The sequence below is a fragment of the Hyperolius riggenbachi genome, chromosome 11 (genome assembly GCF_040937935.1).
Source record: "Hyperolius riggenbachi isolate aHypRig1 chromosome 11, aHypRig1.pri, whole genome shotgun sequence".
NCBI classification, from domain to species: domain Eukaryota; kingdom Metazoa; phylum Chordata; class Amphibia; order Anura; family Hyperoliidae; genus Hyperolius; species Hyperolius riggenbachi.
The window spans coordinates 15013986-15035695 of NC_090656.1; the positions used below are offsets into that span (position 1 = coordinate 15013986).

Here is a 21710-nt window from a genome sequence, read left to right on the forward strand (position 1 = left end):
GAGGGGAAATTGCCCTCCAAAATTGGTTGCTGTGCGTTGTATCACATGTAACTTTTTGGGACTTTGCAGTGCAAATTTTTTTTTTTTTTTTTTTGCTGTGACGCGACACATTCGGCGTGTAAGGGCCCTAATGTATTCGGTGGGTCTTCCCCAGCTGAAGTTATATCTGTCCTCTCCCTGCATTACACAGCATCCTCCACCAGCCCATAATAAACACTCACACCAGCTGGAGGAGAAAGTGCTCTTTTATTATCACTTGAAAGCTGCCTGTTGGGATGACGTGTCCCCAGTGCTGTTATGACTGCTCACATACTCTTGTCCTGCTTTACTGCCGCCTTATCATCATCATCATCCTGCTGCTTCTTCTTCTTCCGTGTCCCCAGTATTCCTGTCAGCTTTACCATCAGCAGGTCCACAAGCTCCTGCTCTTCATAGGGCTGGAAGGACACAAGAATGCCGATTACATCTCAGACCTGATCTGCAGTAGTGGTGCCACTAGAATAAGGCTAAAATCAAGAAAGAGCAGCGGTGCAAACTAGGCTAAAATGTCACTTTTATTCCTTCAGCTTAAAAAGTCCATTCACAAGACATTATCCAGCAGAACAGAGAGGTACAGGCAGTAGGAGGGCTACATCTGTTTCGTGCTTTACAAAGTGTGGTGCATCATCAGGACAACCCACCCCCGTACCATCATACCCTTTAAATAAATGTCTCACCTATTGAGACAGGAAGGTACCAGCAGCAATGGCTGTGGCTTTAAGACTCCTGCAATGCATTGTGGGACTTGTAGTTTCTTAACAGCTGGAGGGCCAAATTTGCCCATGCCTGCTCTAGATGCTACTAACCATCTGTCTGGCTGGTGGAAACAGAAGAAATATCTAGAGTTGGTCAATGAGATGCTAATAATTGCAGCTTGCAAGCACATTTCTTGCAAGTTGTATGCAGCGCGTAATTGGGCGACCTGGAATCTGCAGGAAGTAAAGTTTCTTGTCCCGATTCCACACTACTGTACATACATTTGTACACAAGCCAATTATTAATATTTCGTTGACCATCTCTACGCCTTGGCTTCCAGGCTGTAGCAGATGTGTGCAATTACCGTGGCATTCCTCCGCTCGATGGAGAATACGTTCAGTAGCGCAGATAGCAAGAGGTTAACCACTACGAGCACCAGGAAGAGGACACAAGTGAAGATGAACAGAGCGCCCAGGACCGGGTCCAGGTTCATAACCTGCAATTAAACAGAGATACTGAAAACACTAAAGTCCAACACCAATCACCAGCAAACCTCTATAATGGCAAGTCCTTTGCTGAGATGCTGCAGAACAGGATTACCTACTACAGGATATAGCACTGGAGGTCTCTAGGCTCTCCGACTAGGAGGCATTGGTAATATAAAAAGTAAACAAGAAAAAACAAAAGTGCTCCTATAGTGCATTAACATCTTTTAATCCAAGCCGCAATAAAATATTGCAGTTACATGAATGTTGGTATAATAACGCGTGTATGAGGCTGCCCACAATCTATCCTCCTTTCCACGGTCTGGCCAGGAGCTGGGATCGGTGCTGTAACCTCCGCGATGTCAGAGCGGTGAAGCGAGAGGCGAAGGGGGCGTGTCCTCGTCACGCCTGATGAAGGCATGGTATACGCCGAAACCGGTAGTGACGTAGCGCCACTTCTGTGATGAGGACCTCGCCTCTCACTTCACTGTTCGGACATCCCGGAGGTTTTCAGCACCGATCCCAGGTCCTGGCTAGACCGTGGGAAGGAGGATAGATTGTGGGTGCAATATTTTATAGCGGCTTGGATAAAAAGTTACTGCCCTATAGGAGCGCTTTCGTGTTTGCATTCCATAGTGCCTGGAACCACCCAGTAAACAAGCAGCACCACAGTGCACAAACAAAAGGGACATTTCCTTTATCAGATAACAGAAAAAGCCTTTCTACTCTAGCACAGGATAAAATTCTCTTTTGCACGTGAGGCATTGGCAATATGTCAAGCTTGAGTGATGATAGGAGGTGGCACTACAAGGCATCCGGTTCTCTGCTGCTTTTGAGCCAGGGGGACATCGCGCTTGAGGGCATGGCCTTTCTATGATTCAAGAGCTAGGAGTACACTACTCTAGTGGTTACCAGGTTCTCTGTTGCTTCGAGGATAGGAGGTGACACTGCCATGCACCCTGCTCTTTGCTATCTTGGAGCCAGGTGGTCTTGGCACTGGAGGGATGGCCTTTCTACGATTCAAGAGCTAGGAGTACACTACTCTAGTGGTTACCAGGTTCTCTGTTGCTTCGAGGATAGGAGGTGACACTGCTAGGCATCGGACTGTCTGCTATCTTAGAGCCAGGTGGACTTCGCACAGGAGGGCATGGCCTTTCTGCGATTTGGGGGCTTGGAGTAGACTACTTTAGTGGTTACCAGGTTCTCTGTTGCTTGGTGGATACAAGGAGGTGGCACTGCGAGGCACTGGGGCCTCTCCTGCCTTGGAGCCAGAAGGACATTACATGAAAGGGAAAGTGCTTTCTGCAGCTTTTGGCCGGTGAGGTTGAAGCACAGGAGGGAATGAACCTCCCATGGTGCCATGGTGATAGTTTGTGTGATGTCAGAGGTAATGCAATCAGACGTTTCTGCTATAGGTTGTCTTACCTCGTCATAATTAAATATTCCAATGAGGAGGCTGAAAATGCTCACAAATGATTCCACAAACGTTCTGTAATTGGGAAGAGCCCATCCGAGAAGTAGATTGCACTAGAGAAAGAAGAGATGAAAAAGAGATTACACTGGAGGGCAGAGCAGAAATTTACACTGGAGGGAGAACAGAGGAGGAAGAGATGACACTGGACAGAAAGAGGAGGAGGAGATGACACTGGAGTGAAAACAGAGGAGGAGGAGATTACACTTTAGGGAAAACAGAGGAGGAGGAGATTACTCAAGAGGGAGAACAAAGGAGGAGGAGGAGATTACACTGGAGGGAGAGCAGAGGAGGAGGAGATTACACTGGAGGGAGAGCAGAGGAGGAGGAGATTACTCAGGAGGGAGAACAAAGGAGGAGGAGGAGATTACACTGGAGGGAGAGCAGAGGAGGAGATTACACTGGAGGGAGAGCAGAGGAGGAGGAGATTACACTGGAGGGAGAGCAGAGGAGGAGGAGATTACACAGGAGTGAGAACAGAAGAGGAGGAGATTACACAGGAGAGAAAGAGGAGGAGGAGATTACAATGGAGGGAAAAGAGAGGAGGAGGAGATTACTCAGGAGGGAGAACAAAGGAGGAGATTACACTGGAGGGAGAGCAGAGGAGGAGATTACACTGGAGGAAGAGCAGAGGAGGAGGAGATTACACTGGAGGGAGAGCAGAGGAGGAGATAACACTGGAGGAAGAGCAGAGGAGGAGGAGATTACACTGGAGGGAGAGCAGAGGAGGAGGAGATTACACTGGAGGGAGAGCAGAGGAGGAGGAGATTACACTGGAGGGAGAGCAGAGGAGGAGATTACACTGGAGGAAGAGCAGAGGAGGAGGAGATTACACTGGAGGGAGAGCAGAGGAGGAGGCGATTACACTGGAGGGAGAGCAGAGGAGGAGATTACACTGGAGGGAGAGCAGAGGAGGAGGAGATTACACTGGAGAGAAAGAGGAGGAGGAGATGACACTGGAGAGGAGGAGGAGGAGGAGATTACACTGGAGGGAAAACAGCGGAGGAGGAGATTACACTTTAGGGAAAACAGAGGAGGAGGAGATTACTCAGGAGGGAGAACAGAAGAGGAGGAGATTACACAGGAGGGAGAACAGAGGAGGAGGAGATTACACTGGAGAGAAAGAGGAGGAGGAGAGGACACTGGAGAGGAGGAGGAGATTACACTTTAGGGAAAACAGAGGAGGAGGAGATTACTCAGGAGGGAGAACAAAGGAGGAGGAGGAGATTACACTGGAGGGAGAGCAGAGGAGGAGGAGATTACACTGGAGGGAGAGCAGAGGAGGAGGAGATTACACAGGAGGGAGAACAGAAGAGGAGAAGATTACACAGGAGGGAGAACATAGGAGGAGGAGATTACACTGGAGAGAAAGAGGAGGAGGAGGAGATTACACTGGAGGGAAAACAGAGGAGGAGGAGATTACTCAGGAGGGAGAACAAAGGAGGAGGAGGAGATTACACTGGAGGGAGAGCAGAGGAGGAGGAGATTACACTGGAGGGAGAGCAGAGGAGGAGGAGATTACACAGGAGGGAGAACAGAAGAGGAGGAGATTACACAGGAGGGAGAACAGAAGAGGAGGAGATTACACTGGAGAGAAAGAGGAGGAGGAGGAGATTACACTGGAGGGAAAACAGAGGAGGAGGAGATTACTCAGGAGGGAGAACAAAGGAGGAGGAGGAGATTACACTGGAGAGAGAGCAGGAGGAGGAGATTACACTGGAGGGAGAGCAGAGGAGGAGGAGATTACACAGGAGGGAGAGTAGAGGAGGAGGAGATTACACTGGAGGGAGAGCAGAGGAGGAGGAGATTACACTGGAAGATGAGAAGAAAATGACACTGGAGGGAGAACAGATGAAGAGATTACAAGGGAGGGTAGAGTAGATGAAGAGAATGGAGAACATTAGGAAATTACACTGTAAAGGAGAGCAGATGATGATATTACACTGGAGTTAAAAGAACAGATGAAGAAGAGATTACTCTGGAAACATGCATTTCAGAAGGCGGACATTACACAGGAGGGGACTGTAGATGAGGAGGACCAATCCATAGTGTAGGGTAAAGAGCAGAGGAGGAGGGAGATCAAATGTGGAGCAGATTACACCAGAGGGAGTTCATATGAGGGGCAGAGGAGGGAGATCGGAGGAGGAGCAGACTACGCTGGAGGGAGATCGGAGGAGGAGCAGATTATGTTGGAGGGAGATCGGAGGAGGAGCAGACTACGCTGGAGGGAGATCGGAGGAGGAGCAGATTACGTTGGAGGGAGATCGGAGGAGGAGCAGATTACACTGGAGGGAGATCGGAGGAGGAGAAGATTACGTTGGAGGGAGATTGGAGGAGGAGCAGATTACACTGGAGGGAGATCGGAGGAGGAGCAGATTACGTTGGAGGGAGATCGGAGGAGGAGCAGATTACACTGGAGGGAGATCGGAGGAGGAGCAGATTACGTTGGAGGGAGATTGGAGGAGGAGCAGATTACGTTGGAGGGAGATCGGAGGAGGAGCAGATTACGTTGGAGGGAGATCGGAGGAGGAGCAGATTATACTGGCAGGAGAGAAGATGAGGATATTACACTGGCAGGAGAGCAGTTGCAGAGGCAGTTAAAACTGTTGCCTTTTAGCTGTGTATTTAGCTCTCTGGCCAGCTATTGATATTCCACTCACAGAGAGGCCATACGCCACCATCAGGATGACGACTGTGAGAAGGAAGCCGCTGATCTCATTCCAGGATTTCTGAAGGGTTGCTGTGATCAGATGTAGGTTTGGGTTGAGATTGAGGAGACGCCAAAGCTTCACCGTCATGACCGCCACAAGGAAGGCGACAACGTAACTCTGTGCGGAGTCTATCACAGCCGTCTCATAGAAGCTGACAAATCTGTATGGAAAATAAAGAGTGATACGATTGGCCTTTCAGATCCAACACCTTGTTCAGAGTACATCTTCCCGGCTACATGGAAAGTATAACGCTCTCGTTTCTCTGCTTAGAGATACACAGTAAGCAGTGTAACAAACGGGGGCTTTGTAATAATCAGAATGAGTTAATCGAGTCATCGCCAGCAGAAAAGAGGCTGGCAAGGGGCGTAACTAGAAATCACTGGGCCCCCCTGCGAAACTTTGGATGGGGCCCCCCCTCACCTTCTGCACAGGTAAACTAGTGCACACTTGAATTTGTTTTCCACCATGCAGATAATAACAGACAGCAGTGAAGTACTGCACACATTTTCTCTATCAATTACATTAGCTTCTGTGATAAAACCTGCTTGTTTTGCTACATACAGACACACATGGTGTGCAGAAAACGCATACAGAAATCTGACAGACGGGTGTGCTCCCAGCCAGGGGCGAGCCTGGGGTGCCTGGCACCTGGGTGCAAGATTTTCTCTGGCGCCTATGGGAGTGGTTAAATTTACCGCGCCCAACCACATAACCACACCAGTGTCCTGCCTAATCACACCCACACCTTCCACCTCTTTCCGCATGCATGTGATACCCCATTCCTACCCCTCTTCCATGGGCTTGCTCCTGGCTGGCTTTGGCTTCCTGCGAGTCTGCTAGTCTCTGGACTGACTCAGGCTGAGAGGCTCTGCGAGTGCGACGCAGTCACACACTGCGTATTTATGGCTGCCTGCAGCCACCCTACTCTCGCTGTCGTAGGCTCCTCCCCCCGCCAAGCCCAAGCGTGAGGTGGGCTGCCTGTATCTTTCCCGTTGCGCCGCGCAGCCTGCCAGTGTTGCCAACCTTTCACGTTATTTTTTTTTAGTGAAAAATACCTAAAAATTTACTGACAAAAGATTATTTTTACTGACAAAATTTCCCCACTAAATGCACATAAGAGACAGCTTTTCCCCATGTAAATGCACATAAGAGACCGCTTTTCACCAGCAAATGCACATAACAAGAGACCGCTTTTCACCAGCAAATGCACATAACAAGAGACCGCTTTTCACCAGCAAATGCACATAAGAGAGATTTTCACCAATAAATGCACATAATGACAAACAGACAGTGTCCCCAGAATATATAGCCAGGGGGTATGTGCGCCCAGGATAGGTAGCCAGGGGGTATGTGCGCCCAGGATAGGTAGCCAGGGGGTATGTGCGCCCAGGATAGGTAGCCAGGGGGTATGTGCGCCCAGGATAGGTAGCCAGGGGGTATGTGCGCCCAGGATAGGTAGCCAGGGGGTATGTGCGCCCAGGATAGGTAGCCAGGGGGTATGTGCGCCCAGGATAGGTAGCCAGGGGGTATGTGCGCCCAGGATAGGTAGCCAGGGGGTATGTGCGCCCAGGATAGGTAGCCAGGGGGTATGTGCGCCCAGGATAGGTAGCCAGGTGGTATCTGTGCCCAGGATAGGTAGCCAGGGGGTATGTGCGCCCAGGATAGGTAGCCAGGTGGTATCTGTGCCCAGGATAGGTAGCCAGGGGGTATGTGCGCCCAGGATAGGTAGCCAGGTGGTATCTGTGCCCAGGATAGCTAGTGAGTGACAGGAGCGCGCCCCGCCGCCGCCGCTCCCTCCTCCGCTCCCCCCTCACCTTTCAGCAGCTTCAGTCAGACCTCAATCAGCGGGCGACCCGACCAGGAAAAGGGCGCCGGACGCACCCGCTCTATATGCGGAAGTGATGTCACTTCCGCATATCAGTGCGGCGTGCTAGGTCCTAGCGCCCGCCCGCCTGATCGAGGTCTGACGCGGCGGCTAGAGGGAGGGAGCTTGAAGCGGCGGCGGCGGCCACAGGGGGAGAGCGGGGCCGGGCGAGCGGGGCCGGGCGAGCGGGGCCGGGCGGCGCCTCTCAGAGGCAGGCGCCTGGGTGCCTTGCACCCGCAGCACCCGCCCAGGCTCGGCCCTGCTCCCAGCCTCATCTTATTACACTCACTCTGTCCATCTCTGATGGAGCAAAATTGGCTCTGCAGACTTCTCCAGCATCACTACAGTACAGAGCTCTTGGGGAGGAGTAGAGAGGTTGGGGGCTGGGCGTTGTACACAAGACCCTACTGCACACTGAATAGGCACTGTCTACAAATCTTTGTCTGCAAAACTTTGCACAATTGTTCTAATGACTGCATCTGCTCAGCCACTAATAAGGAATCATACAGAGAGCAGAAAGCTTTTTCTCTCTGTGCCCTTAGTTGTCAGTCTCTCAGGACAGGGAAAAGAAACTTCTCCCCCCACAGGGTCCCCTGCTGCTTCTGGGCCCCCTGCGGCTGCATCCTTTGCCGGATCTATTGTTACGCTCCTGGAGGCGGGACAATCATCACTGCCTCACCGTGTGTGGTCGCTGTGGTAGCGATTTATGACCTGCTTCCGAAGAACGATACGCTTTGCAGACAGGCCGGTGCTGGCGCAGCTGACGAGGATTATGCTGAGGTCCAGGAGATTCTTTGACTGGTGGAAATAAGAGCATTTCTGTTCCTTCAGACGTATAATCTGTAACAGAAAGTATTATTATTATAATTTATTATATTCATAAAGCGTCAGCATATTACGCAGTACTGGACAATAACTGGTCTTTAGTGCGGTTTAGTACTGTGGTCCGCAAGTGGTTAAAGGGAACCTGAAGTGAGAAGTATATGGAGGCTGCCATATTTGTTTCCTTTTAAACAGTGGAAATCCTGCTGATCTCTTTGGCTGCAGTAGTGTCTGAATGACACCAGGGTCTATGCCTAAAACTCTCAGAGGCAGAGGATCAGCAGGATAGCCAGGTAACTGGTATTGCTTAAAAGTAAATAAATATGACAGCTATCCCTCTCATTACAGTTGTCCTTTAAGGGCAGGGGTCTCAAACTCGCGGCCCGCGATACAATATTTTGTGGCCCTCGCCGGCAAAAGCTTCCTTATAGTTCGCTTCAGTGCTCCCAAGTAATCCGCCGCATCCCCGCCGCTAAACGAGGGCTGCAGAGCCCCCAAATCGCCCGGGGGGCAATCCGCCAGCATTTCCTGGAAGGGGCAGAGCTTTCAGCTTCAGCTCTGCCCCATCTGACGTCAATCGCCGCACGGATCGCCGCCTCTCCCCGCCCCTCTCTGTGAAGGAAGAGTGAGAGGGGCGGGCAGAGGCGGCGATGCGCCGCGATTGTGAAATTCCTTATGCGGCCCAGCCTCATCCTGACTTTGCCTCCTGCGGCCCCCAGGTAAATTGAGTTTGAGACCCCTGTTTAAGGGGGTTGTTTAAAGGTGTTGAAGGATGGGACAAGCCTGATGGGCGGTGGGAGGAAGTTTGGTTGGTCTCGCATGGGAGTGGTCAGGCGCATGTCGTTGGAGGATCTGATGGGATGGCCAGGTGTATGTCTGTGGACAAGTTCAGTGATCTATGTCGGGCAGGTCTTATGGATGGATTTATAGGCCAGGCACAGTATCGTTATATTATGATTATTGATTTACAGCACAGTATATTGAGCCATCATCTTGCATCGCTCTGTACAGTATTAGTACACAGCATAAGACAAAGACAATACAACATAAGTATGAAAATGAATACAAATAGTGCTCCAATTAATAAACCGCAATTGCAAGAAACAACATGGGAAAAGGGCCCTGATCCTGTCAGATTACAATCCAAAGTGATTAGTGAAGAATTTAATGTATAATGTAATAAAGCAGGGCAGTTTCTAGTTTAATTTGCACTCAGGGCGGGGGTATAAAAATTGCACCCCCTTACCCCCCACCCCCGTGGACTCGTGAACCCTTACTCTTTAGGGACAGTCACGCAGCCACAGGTCACAAGTAGATCTGCCTACTTACTAGTGACCACACTGACCAGCCGCTCATTCAGGAAGAAGCAGGGACCAGGAAAACACACAGGTGAAGAGAGCACGGAAAGCCAACTCCTCCATGGGCGCCGCGCACTGACAGTCTGCAGTACCGCTACAGGCCATTAGGTGTCATCACGTAGTGGTGACGTGATGATGACTTGATGACGGACGCAGGCAGCCCAGGAGGAGACAAGGAAGGCTATTGCGCTGGTAATCTTCTTTCTTCTTCCATTTGGCTGCACCGCGCGTCACCAGCTCCCTAGCGGTTATGTCCTTCTGCCTGCGCCCCCCCCATCTTCTACTTGCCGGTCTGCGCCCAGGGCAGTCGCCCTGCCTGTACCACCCAAGAAACGGCCCTGTAATAAAGAGAGAATACCTGACACTAAATACCCAATCAGATTCAGCGAAGAGCAAAAAATCACTTTTTAACAATTTGGGTCCTTCAAGGCTAGATTCTTTCCAAAAAAAAAAAAAAAAGTGGAATAATAAATAGACTGTTAATGAAGAGGCAGTCAGTGACAGAGATTGTATATACAAATATATGTCTGAAGAGTAAAACAGTCAGCAGCTTATATTTTCTCTATAGATTATCCAGATAGCTCTCGGTGACCCAGAACCACAAGGAAAATCTAAGAACCCAAAAAGCCCTCGTACTAAAAAAGCAATGCTAAATATAAATTTACTTTTCTAAAACAGAACGTACAGTATTTGCAATAATTCAGCTTTAGGCCTCGTTCACATCAATCAGCGCAGATGGCTGTGCGATCGGAACGCAACGCGTACGTAATATATAAATATTTTTTTTCAATTGAGAGGAATTGTATGGGAAGTGCTGCTAAGTACTGGTGTATACATTTCACTGGCAAGCTATTTGTTTACAGTTATCAAAATACTTTCACACTTTACTGATGCCAAAACTGACCCAGACTGAGCCATGAGGAGAGGGGAAATTCCCCTCACACTTGATCAGTTAACCCTGTGTGTAACTCTGTATGAGAGAGAGAGAAAGCTCACAGCTTTTGTCACAGCTTTTCATACTGTTTTTGCTTTCTGAGAAGAATACTCTGTAGTCTGATATGCAACTCTGGCTGTGCATTGAAGCAGACACCCCTTCTGCAATTGATTGTCCCAATATAGCTAAATACTACCCTCAATAAATTACAGCTTTTGCCTCTGATATTTAACATGAAAAGTAGGAAAATGTTTACACAGCTACTTAGATATAATTTGTACAATGTCATTTTAGAACACTTGGGCATTCATAGTATTCCTTTAAAGAGACTCCGTAACAAAAATTGCATCCTGTTTTTTATCATCCTACAAGTTCCAAAAGCTATTCTAATGTGTTCTGGCTTACTGCAGCACGTTCTACTATAACCATCTCTGTAATAAATCAACTTATCTCTCTCTTGTCAGACTTGTCAGCCTGTGTCTGGAAGGCTGCCAAGTTCTTCAGTGTTGTGGTTCTGTGATGCATCTCCCCCCTCCAGGCCCCTCTCTGCACACTGCCTGTGTATTATTTAGATAAGGGCAGCTTCTCTCTTCTCTCTTATCTTTTACAAGCTGGATAAATCCTCCTCTGAGCTGGCTGGGCTTTCACATACTGAGGAATTACATACAGGCACAGCTGTCTGCACTCTGCAGGAAGAAACAGCCTGACACTTCAGTGGAAGATAGCTGCAGGGGGAAAGAAACACACAAATGATCTCTTGAGATTCAAAAGGAAGGGTGTATACAGCCTGCTTGTGTATGGATGTATTTTCTATGTGTGGACATACTGTACATCAACCTACTTCCTGTTTTGGTGGCCATTTTGTTTGTTTATAAACAAACTTTTTAAAACTGTTTTTAACCACTTTTAATGCGGCGAGGAGCGGCGAAATTGTGACAGAGGGTAATAGGAGATGTCCCCTAATGCACTGGTATGTTTACTTTTGTGCGATTTTAACAATGCAGATTCTCTTTAAGGCTAAAAATGACAGGCTCTGTCTGAATTAGGATGGATTGGAGAGGGAGGAGGGGGGTGTCACTTGGTTAAATATGTAAATATGTACCTTTTCTGACGTCTTCAGGGCACAGGTGATGTTCCATCCCCTCCTCAGCAGTGCAGTGGCAATGTTTATGAAAACTGTCGAAGCCCTGTAAAACCTCCACCTGCGTGCAGCCTGCCCCAGCTTGACAGCCACCAATCAGGCCACGGCTGCAGAGCCCCAGCTCTGGTGGGCCGTACAGGCGGGCAAGGCTCGACCTTCAGTGGCAAATTTGAAAAAAAATTGCCAGGGCACGTTCTAGGGGGCGAATCGATCCTTCTGCCGTCGCTATGACAGCAGAGCTCCGTGAGCCGGTCAGGAGCCGATTTCATTGTCTCCTGACCCTGTGATCACTGTGAGCCAATGTGATTTGTTATCCCTGCCCGGACCGGTAATTGATATCTACTCCCTGACAGGGATAACAGGTCCCAAACAGTGTAGATTTCAATGACCCTGGTGCGGAAGCAGTTAAACTTGTTATCAGTTTCCTGCACTCCAAAGTGTTTTCCTCAACCACACGCCCGTGTTATGACCTCTCTTCTAGATCCTCTGAGGCAGCCTCTCTCTGCCAATCCCTCCAATGGTTACCAGTTGCCCAAAGGATCCAGTTTAAACTTCTCACACTTGCATACAAAGCTCTACACAAGCTATCGCCTCCATACATTTCCTCTTTAATCACCAGATACCTCCCCCCCCGGACCCCCCATGCCTCACAGAAGACCCTTTTGTCCTCCAGCCTAGTCACCTCCTCTCACTCTCGCATCCAAGACTTCTTACGGCCTACCCCTTTCCTTTGGAACTCTCTCCCTCATCCGGTTCGTCATACTCCGAGTCTGGAAACCTTCAAACGTACTCTGAAAACACACCTGTTCAGACAAGCCTATAATTAGCTATAAGCAGCACTGAAGGCACACTGCCTCACCCACTAACCCCAGTGTTTCCTCCCCACTACCCTCTAGATTGTAAGCCCGCAAGGACAGGGACCTCCTCCTAGTGTTTCTCATACTGCTATAATTTTAACATATGTACATATACCAACTACACATCAACTATGTATGTATTTGTATTTATTCTATTCAATGGCATGACAGTACAGTGTCTTTTACTTCTCATGTATAGTTGTTCCCCATTATTTGTTTGTACTATGTACAGCGCTACAGAAGATGTTGACGCTATATAAATAAAAAATAATAATGATAGGTGTTTGTCTGCAAGAGATACAATACAGTCCCACTGCAGAGAAACTGTCATTTAGAATCCTGGATTCTTGTCCCTTACAATACAAAATAAAAAAGGAACAAAGACGTGTTCAAAGTAGAGATGTCGCGAACCTCCGATTTTCGGTTCGCGAACCGGGTTCGCGAACTTCCGCGGAAGGTTCGGTTCGCGGAAAAGTTCGCGAACCGCAATAGACTTCAATGGGGAGGCGAACTTTTAAAAATAGAAAAAATTATGCTGGCCACAAAAGTGATGGAAAAGATGTTTCAAGGGGTCTAACACCTGGACGGGGGCATGGCGGAGTGGGATACATGCCAAAAGTCCCGGGGAAAAAATCTGGATGTGACGCAAAGCAGCGTTTTAAGGGCAGAAATCACATTGAATGCTAAATTGCAGGCCTAACGTGCTTTAAAACATCTTGCATGTGTATACATCAATCAGGGAGTGTAATTAGAGTACTGCTTCACACTGACACACCAAACTCACTGTGTAACGCACCGCAAACAGCTGTTTGTGTAGTGACGGCCATGCTGGACTGGTGCGCACCATGGCGAGATTGCTCTTCCTCACTCAGTGATGTCAGGTAATGTGTGACTTCCTTCTCAACTTTCCATGGCATTGTTAAAAAGCTTACGTTTTGTTTTTAAATTACATTTTCTACTTGCTGTGTACTTGTTCAGTACCGCTACAATGAGAATCCTGTGGAGGCGGGCAAGTCTGCCATTGTGACCCCGGGTAATGGCCGGGGAATGAGGGGTTTGAATCCGGTGTGGAGCCTGAGCAACGGCTACCACTACACATCCAAGGACGGCAGCGGGCAGGCATGCACGCCCGCCCGCCCCGAGGTAGTAACCAAAAATAACAATACAGGAGGAGGACTTTCGAGGCCCTGCTGTGTATTTGAAATGAATGTACTTTAAATCCTTTAACGAGAACCAGTTATGGCGGGCAAAGATGACACCACATTCCTTTCACGAGAATCATATGGAGGCGGGCAAGTCTTCCATTTGTGACCCCAGGTAATGGCCGGGGAATGAGGGATGGAATCCGGTGTGGAGCCTGAGAAACGGCTACCACTACACATCCAAGGAGGGCAGCAGGCAGGCATGCACGCCCGCCCCAAGGTAGTGACCAAAAATAACAATACAGGAGGCGGACTTTCGAGGCCCTGCTGTGTATTTGAAATGAATTAACTTTAAATCCTTTAACGGGAATCCGTTATGGAGGGCAAGTCTGCCATTGTCACCGCGGGGAATGAAGGTTGGATTCCGGCCCGAAGTGGGAGCCTGCTGAGACCCATGTTGTAGCTGCCCTGACCGTGCTTTGCAGACCAGGCATCTGTGGTCAGATGGACCCTTGAGCCAGCGGAAGACAAACCAAGTCGAAAGCATTTGCCAAGAATGTTTTACGGAGGGCAAGTTTTTTTGCCCTTTTTTTTAAATTTTTTGAAAATGATAGATGGTTGTATTTTTAAATTGTTTGAAAGTTTAGATGGTTGTATTTTTAAATTGTTTGAAAGTTTAGATGGTTGTATTTTTAAATTGTTTAAAAGTGTATCCATTCTTCCTCCCCCCAGCCACGAACAATACCATGGGAACGTGGAGCAGCAGAAGCCCCCTGTGACGGCTGCCGCGGTTGTTCTCCGCGGCTTGTCTTTTGAGGGGTGCTGCTTTTCCTCAGGTGTTCTTGCAATAGCTGTTTGTGCCTTCTCTCCAGGTGCCTTCGTAAAGCACTTGTCCCTACGTGACAGTTGGCCTTCCCACGGCTCAATTTTTGCTGGCAGAGACAACAGATGGCTTTGCTCCGATCTGAGACACACACGTGAAAAAATTTCCAAACCGCTGAACCCCCTGGGGTGATGGCGCTACGGTGGCATCAGCAGCTGACGTTGAAGGGCATGTTGGCTGGCTGGCCATAGCTGGTGATACATGGCGCCGGACACTGCCCCCAGCTGTTTCTGAGGACGAGCTCCCTCTGCTTCTATCATGGAGTCGTCTCCTCCTACTCCTCTCTGATTCCTCCTCTGAACTGTCCCCCTGGTCATCTCCTCTACCGGGAACATATGTGGTATCCGTATAATCGTCATCATAATCCTCCTGGCCAGCTGCGCTTTCCTCAGACACCTCCTCAAGTGCACCAACTTCAGGTGGTCCACCATCATCCCCATCCACACACGTTACGTCCATACTATCGACCACCTAACTCAGACGTATGAGGTGGTGTACCTGCGCCTTCTTGTTGTTGTTGCAGTAGTGGCTGGGAATCAGTGATTTCACCACCACCACCAAATAACTCCTGCGAAGTGTCAAATGCAGCGGATGTGGTGCTTGTTGTAGCGCTGGTGGCTGCGGGAGATGAGGTGTTCTGTGTTAAATACTCAAGCACCTCCTCACGATTTTGGGAAGTGATGGCACGTGCCTTCATCTGAGCACTGTATTTTGGGGCAGGTCCGCACGAAATCACAGCAACACCACCTCGCACAGACCTGCCGGTGCCTGGTGGCCTTCCTCTGGGTCTGCCTCTACCTCTTCCTCTACCTGGTTTGTCCATTTTGTCCATCTCGGGGGTATGCTAGCTATATGCAGTGAGGTGGGTTCTCACTCAACACAACAGGTAGTTAGATGCAGTGAGCTGGGTTCACTGAACACAACAGGTAGTTAGATGCAGTGAGCTGGGTTCACTGAACAGTAAAGGTACTTAAGATGCAGTGAGGTGGGTTCTCACTCAACACAACAGGTAGTTAGATGCAGTGAGGTGGCCAGGTGGGTTCACACTCAACACAACAGGTAGTTAGATGCAGTGAGCTGGGTTCACTCAACACAACGCTAGGTATATGCAGTGATGAGGTGGGTTAAGTAAACACAACAGGTACTGGGTAGTTAGATGCAGTGAGCTGGGTTCACTGAACAGTAAAGGTACTTAAGATGCAGTGAGGTGGGTTCTCACTCAACACAACAGGTAGTTAGATGCAGTGAGGTGGCCAGGTGGGTTCTCACTCAACACAACAGGTAGTTAGATGCAGTGAGCTGGGTTCACTGAACAGTAAAGGTACTTAAGATGCAGTGAGGTGGGTTCTCACTCAACACAACAGGTAGTTAGATGCAGTGAGGTGGCCAGGTGGGTTCACACTCAACACAACAGGTAGTTAGATGCAGTGAGTTGGGTTCACTCAACACAACGCTAGGTATATGCAGTGATGAGGTGGGTTAGGTAAACACAACAGGTACTGGGTAGTTAGATGCAGTGAGCTGGGTTCACTGAACAGTAAAGGTACTTAAGATGCAGTGAGGTGGGTTCTCACTCAACACAACAGGTAGTTAGATGCAGTGAGGTGGCCAGGTGGGTTCACACTCAACACAACAGGTAGTTAGATGCAGTGAGCTGGGTTCACTCAACACAACGCTAGGTATATGCAGTGATGAGGTGGGTTAAGTAAACACAACAGGTACTGGGTAGTTAGATGCAGTGAGCTGGGTTCACTGAACAGTAAAGGTACTTAAGATGCAGTGAGGTGGGTTCTCACTCAACACAACAGGTAGTTAGATGCAGTGAGGTGGCCAGGTGGGTTCTCACTCAACACAACAGGTAGTTAGATGCAGTGAGCTGGGTTCACTGAACAGTAAAGGTACTTAAGATGCAGTGAGGTGGGTTCTCACTCAACACAACAGGTAGTTAGATGCAGTGAGGTGGCCAGGTGGGTTCACACTCAACACAACAGGTAGTTAGATGCAGTGAGCTGGGTTCACTCAACACAACGCTAGGTATATGCAGTGATGAGGTGGGTTAGGTAAACACAACAGGTACTGGGTAGTTAGATGCAGTGAGCTGGGTTCACTGAACAGTAAAGGTACTTAAGATGCAGTGAGGTGGGTTCTCACTCAACACAACAGGTAGTTATATGCAGTGAGCTGGGTTCACTCAACACAACGCTAGGTATATGCAGTGATGAGGTGGGTTAAGTAAACACAACAGGCACTGGGTAGTTAGATGCAGTGAGCTGGGTTCACTCAACACAAAGCTAGGTATATGCAGACAGTGATGAGGTGGGTTAAGTAAACACAACAGGTACTGGGGTATTTGCAGTACTGGGTAGTACAATGTGCAGCTCCCTGTCACACACACAGGTAGTCACTGAATGTGCTGGGCTGCTGGCAGTGGCACACACACAATATCAATTAGCAAGGCTGTGCATGCAACAAAAGTGTCAGTTTGACACACAGAAAAAAAAATGTACAGGATGAGCTCTGAAAAGAGCTGTTGCTGGGTGCTTTAAAAGAAATAATTATCAGTCAGGAGCAAGCAAAGCAGCCTAGAACCTAACTAATCTGTCCCTAGGAGAAAAAGTCTGCAGCAGCTGTCCCTAGTCTGTCTCTATCAGGCACACGAGTGAGTGTAATGGCCGCCGGACCCTGCCTTATATAAGGGGGGGGGGGGGGGGGGCTCCAGGGCTTAGTGTAGCCTGAATGGCTACAATGTGCCTGCTGACTGTGATGCAGAGGGTCAAAGTTGACCCTCATAGTGCATTATGGGGCGAATCGAACTTCCGGAAAAGTTCGCTTGGCGCAGGCGAACGCGAACCCCCTAAGTTCGCCTGGAACCATTCGCTACATCTCTAGTTCAAAGTAGGACTGGGACTGTCCATCCACATCTCATCATGGCACATGTCTCTTCGGGTACCCTTTAATAAGTTAATGTGAGATGATGGATACACAGTTATATACTACAAACAGGAGCTTGGGGACTTGTAGTTTTTTGGGACTGTTATCACATTTGTTATTTTGGGCAGGGGGAGAAGATCTTGAAGGACAAACATGCAAGCAACCATAATATACCCCACATCTACCACACTCTTACTCTCTGTCAATCACCCTTTCCACAGTCCTACCTTATGTGACCCCCCACCCTTTAGATTGTAAGCCTTGGCAGGGCCTCCCCCTTCCCTTAGTGTGTCCTTCTTAATTTAACTACCCCGGCAATGACACCCTTCTCATAGACTAACTCATATTTGTTTTGCCGGGTCTCTGTAAACTGCATTTTATACCCTGATCTGGTTTGCTACCTCTCTGTCTGTCACCCCTTGTTACAATGTATGTATCCCTATTTATTGTCCAGCGCTGCGTAATATGTTGGCGCTTTATAAATACAATAAATAATAATAATGATATAAATAAAGAAGCTAAAAATAATTATGTTTGCCATACATTTTCCCAGAACAAGGACTGTTGAGAAAGCGTCTTTGTGAAGGCTCTTTAAACCAAGACCAAGGCTTAGCTGAACAGCTTTCACAGGTATACCTGCAGCAATCTTACCTGAACTATGATGGTGTAGAGGACAAGAACCAGAAAGAGAATCTCAAAGCCAAACTGCAGTGTAAACAGACTATCACTATCGGTGACTGGATAGAGGCGCATAATCTGCAGGTCGGTGGTGGGCAACAAGGTTCCTGTGATACGAGACAAGAGGGTTACTCAATTGTTATGGAACAACAAGGACAGCAAGTTCAAATCATTAAATCACCCTAGTGGGATCGGGAGCTCTTCCAGGCTAAGCTAAGTGGAGTTCCCATCCACACATTGCATGGTCCACAAAGATGGTGGTCCCACCTCCAAGATGAGGTCCTTCATGATTCCAGTACAGCAATGGACGCTAGTCTACTTTAGGGGACAAAGCAGGAAACCTCAGAGGGAAATTCAGATAACATGATTGGGTGGACTGCACCACTAGGTTTCAAATAAGTTGTAGTAAACTACGCCCACACTATTCGGCCATTGGCCAATCACAATGCTTTGTGCTGTAAGAGGGTGCTGTGATTGGAAAACAGCTTCCTATGAGGTTTCCTACTGGGTCCCCTAAAGTAGACTAATGCCCAGAAATGTTGCAACAAATTACATAAATTGCCCATTTCCATGGTGGAGAACCCCAATATAATACGAGTATTAAACAATGAGCATTATAGTGAGCTAGAGTCCAACTAGTGAGACTCAAGATCGTCACAAATTGTTGCCACTCCTTCCTATGTCACTAAGCTTCTCCCATCATCTACCTGCCACCGTCTCTAGTCATGTGACATTGGTATAGGTTTTTTTTTTCTTTGATGATTCTTGAAGGGGCCAAGAATACCTAGGTGAGAAGTAGGGAGAGACCGGGAGCCCAATAGTGCAGTATTGTCCGGTATAGGGAGGATAAACTCATATAAATACATACTCGCAAAGGTGGGTTGCAGTTCCTGCAACCACCATATAGGCCTGCAGGGAATTACCTGTCCCTGCTCGGTACTCCAGGTCCTGCTGGATACTGGATGGTCGCTCTCCTGTAGTGTTGGGCGAACATCTAGATGTTCGGGTTCGGGCTGAACATGGCCGCGATGTTCGGGTGTTCGAGCCGAACTCCGAACATAATGGAAGTCAATGGGGACCCGAACTTTCGTGCTTTGTAAAGCTTCCTTACATGCTACATACCCCAAATTAGCAGGGTATGTGCACCTTGGGAGTGGGTACAAGAGGAAAAAAATATTTGAAAAAGCTTATAGTTTTTGAGAAAATTGATTGTAAAGTTTCAAAGGAAAAACTGTCTTTTAAATGCTGAAAATGTCATGTTTCTTTGCACAGGTAACATGCTTTTTACCGCCATGCAGTCATAAATGTAATAAAGAGAAGAGGTTCCATAAACAGGGACCGGTAACGCTAACCCAGCAGCAGCAGCAGCACACGTGATGGAACAGGAGGAGGCGCAGGAGGAGAAGGCCACGCTTTGCGACACAACAACCCAGGCCTTGCATGAGGACAAGAAGCGTGCGGATAGCATGCTTTGTACCGCCATGCAGTCATAAATGTAATAAAGATAAGAGGTTCCATAAACAGGCACCGGCAACGCTACCCCAGCAGCAGCAGCAGCACATGTGATGGAACAGGAGGAGGCGCAGGAGGAGAAGGCCACGCTTTGAGACACAACAACCCAGGCCTTGCATGAGGACAAGAAGCGTGCGGATAGCTTGCTTTGTACCGCCATGCAGTCATAAATGTAATAAAGATAAGTGGTTCAATAAACAGGGACCACGCGGCAACGCTAACCCAGCAGCAGCAGACGTGATGGAACAGGAGGAGGCGCAGGAGGAGAAGGCCACGCTTTGTGAGACACAACAACCCAGGCCTTGCATGAGGACAAAAAGCGTGCGGATAGCATGCTTTGTACCGCCATGCAGTCATAAATGTAATAAAGATAAGTGGTTCAATAAACAGGGACCACGCGGCAACGCTAACCCAGCAGCAGCAGACGTGATGGAACAGGAGCAGGCGCAGGAAGAGAAGGCCATGCTTTTTGAGACACAACAACCCAGGCCTTGCATGAGGACAAAAAGCGTGCGGATATAGCAGCAATGCTTTTTGCCGCCATGCAGTCATAAATGTAATACAGATGAGAGGTTCAATAAACAGGGACCGGAAACGCTAAACCATCCCAGATGTTCATTGGTCATGTTACTTGGTTGGGGTCCTGGAGTGTTGCGTAGTCGTTTCCAATCCAGGATTGATTCATTTTAATTTGAGTCAGACGGTCTGCATTTTCTGTGGAGAGGCGGATACGCCGATCTGTGACGATGCCTCCGGCAGCACTGAAACAGCGTTCCGACATAACGCTGGCTGCCGGGCAAGCCAGCACCTCTATTGCGTACATTGCCAGTTCGTGCCAGGTGTCTAGCTTCGATACCCAATAGTTGAAGGGTGCAGATGGATTGTTCGACACAGCTACGTCATCTGACATGTAGTCCTTGACCATCTTCTCCAGGCGATCGGTGTTGGAGGTGGATCTGCACGCTTGCTGTTCAGTGGGCTGCTGCTGCATGGGTGTCAGAAAATTTTCCCACTCCAAGGACACTGCCGATACCATTCCCTTTTGGGCACTAGCTGCGGCTTGCGTTGTTTGCTGCCCTCCTGGTCGTCCTGGGTTTGCGGAAGTCAGTCTGTCGGTGTACAACTGGCTAGAGGAGGGGGAGGATGTCAATCTCCTCTCTAAAGTCTCCACAAGGGCCTGCTGGTATTCTTCCATTTTGACCTGTCTGACTCTTTCTTCAAGCAGTTTTGGAACATTGTGTTTGTACCGTGGATCCAGAAGGGTATAAACCCAGTAATTGGTGTTGTCCAGAATGCGCACAATGCGTGGGTCGCGTTCAATGCAGTCTAGCATGAATTGAGCCATGTGTGCCAGAGTCCTACCAGAATCCTCATCATCCTCTTGTGAGCGTTGTGATAGTTGTTGTGATGCATCATAGTCGTCACCTTCCTCCTGGTCTGCTTCTGCTGACCATTCGCGCTGAATTGTGGAAGTCCAACGTGCACCGCTCTGGCCCTCGTCAGTGGTGGCAGGAAATTCCTGCTCCAACTCCAGCTGTTCCTCCTCCTCTTCTTCGTCATAGCTGCTGGGGCCAGCGTTTCCTGAGGCGGATGGCCTGATGTTGGTACCATCACGCTGATCGTTTTCTCCTTCAGATTCCCCCAGTTGCATCATGACAGCTGTTTCCTTGATTTTCAACATTGACCTCTTCAGTAAACACAGCAGTGGTATGGTAATGCTGACTGAAGAGTTGTCACTGCTCACAAGTAGTGTTGGGCGAACATCTAGATGTTCGGGTTCGGGCCGAACAGGCCGAACATGGCCGCGATGTTCGGGTGTTCGACCCGAACTCCGAACATAATGGAAGTCAATGGGGACCCGAACTTTTGTGCTTTGTAAAGCCTCCTTATATGCTACATACCCCAAATTTACAGGGTATGTGCACCTTGGGAGTGGGTACAAGAGGAAAAAAAAATTTAGCAAAAAGAGCTTATAGTTTTTGAGAAAATCGATTTTAAAGTTTCAAAGGGAAAACTGTCTTTTAAATGCGGGAAATGTCTGTTTTCTTTGCACAGGTAACATGCTTTTTGTCGGCATGCAGTCATAAATGTAATACATATAAGAGGTTCCAGGAAAAGGGACCGGTAATGCTAACCCAGCAGCAGCACACGTGATGGAACAGGAGGAGGGTGGCGCAGGAGGAGAA

At 48.6% G+C, this 21710-nt stretch overlaps 1 protein-coding gene across 1 annotated transcript in view; it reads right to left on the bottom strand.

The window, feature by feature from the left end:
* Window positions 1-227: 227 nt before the first annotated feature.
* PKD1L3 (polycystin 1 like 3, transient receptor potential channel interacting) overlaps window positions 228-21710 on the bottom strand; it is a 96328-nt gene continuing 74845 nt past the window's right edge. Inside the window, exons 19-24 of the mRNA XM_068260935.1 lie at window positions 17986-18119; window positions 7946-8106; window positions 5352-5562; window positions 2646-2747; window positions 1100-1231; window positions 228-437 (exon numbers count right to left, since the gene is read on the bottom strand). Coding sequence (XP_068117036.1) covers window positions 306-437; window positions 1100-1231; window positions 2646-2747; window positions 5352-5562; window positions 7946-8106; window positions 17986-18119 — 872 coding nt within the window. The 3' untranslated portion in view covers window positions 228-305. The remainder of the gene's footprint in view (window positions 438-1099; window positions 1232-2645; window positions 2748-5351; window positions 5563-7945; window positions 8107-17985; window positions 18120-21710) is intronic.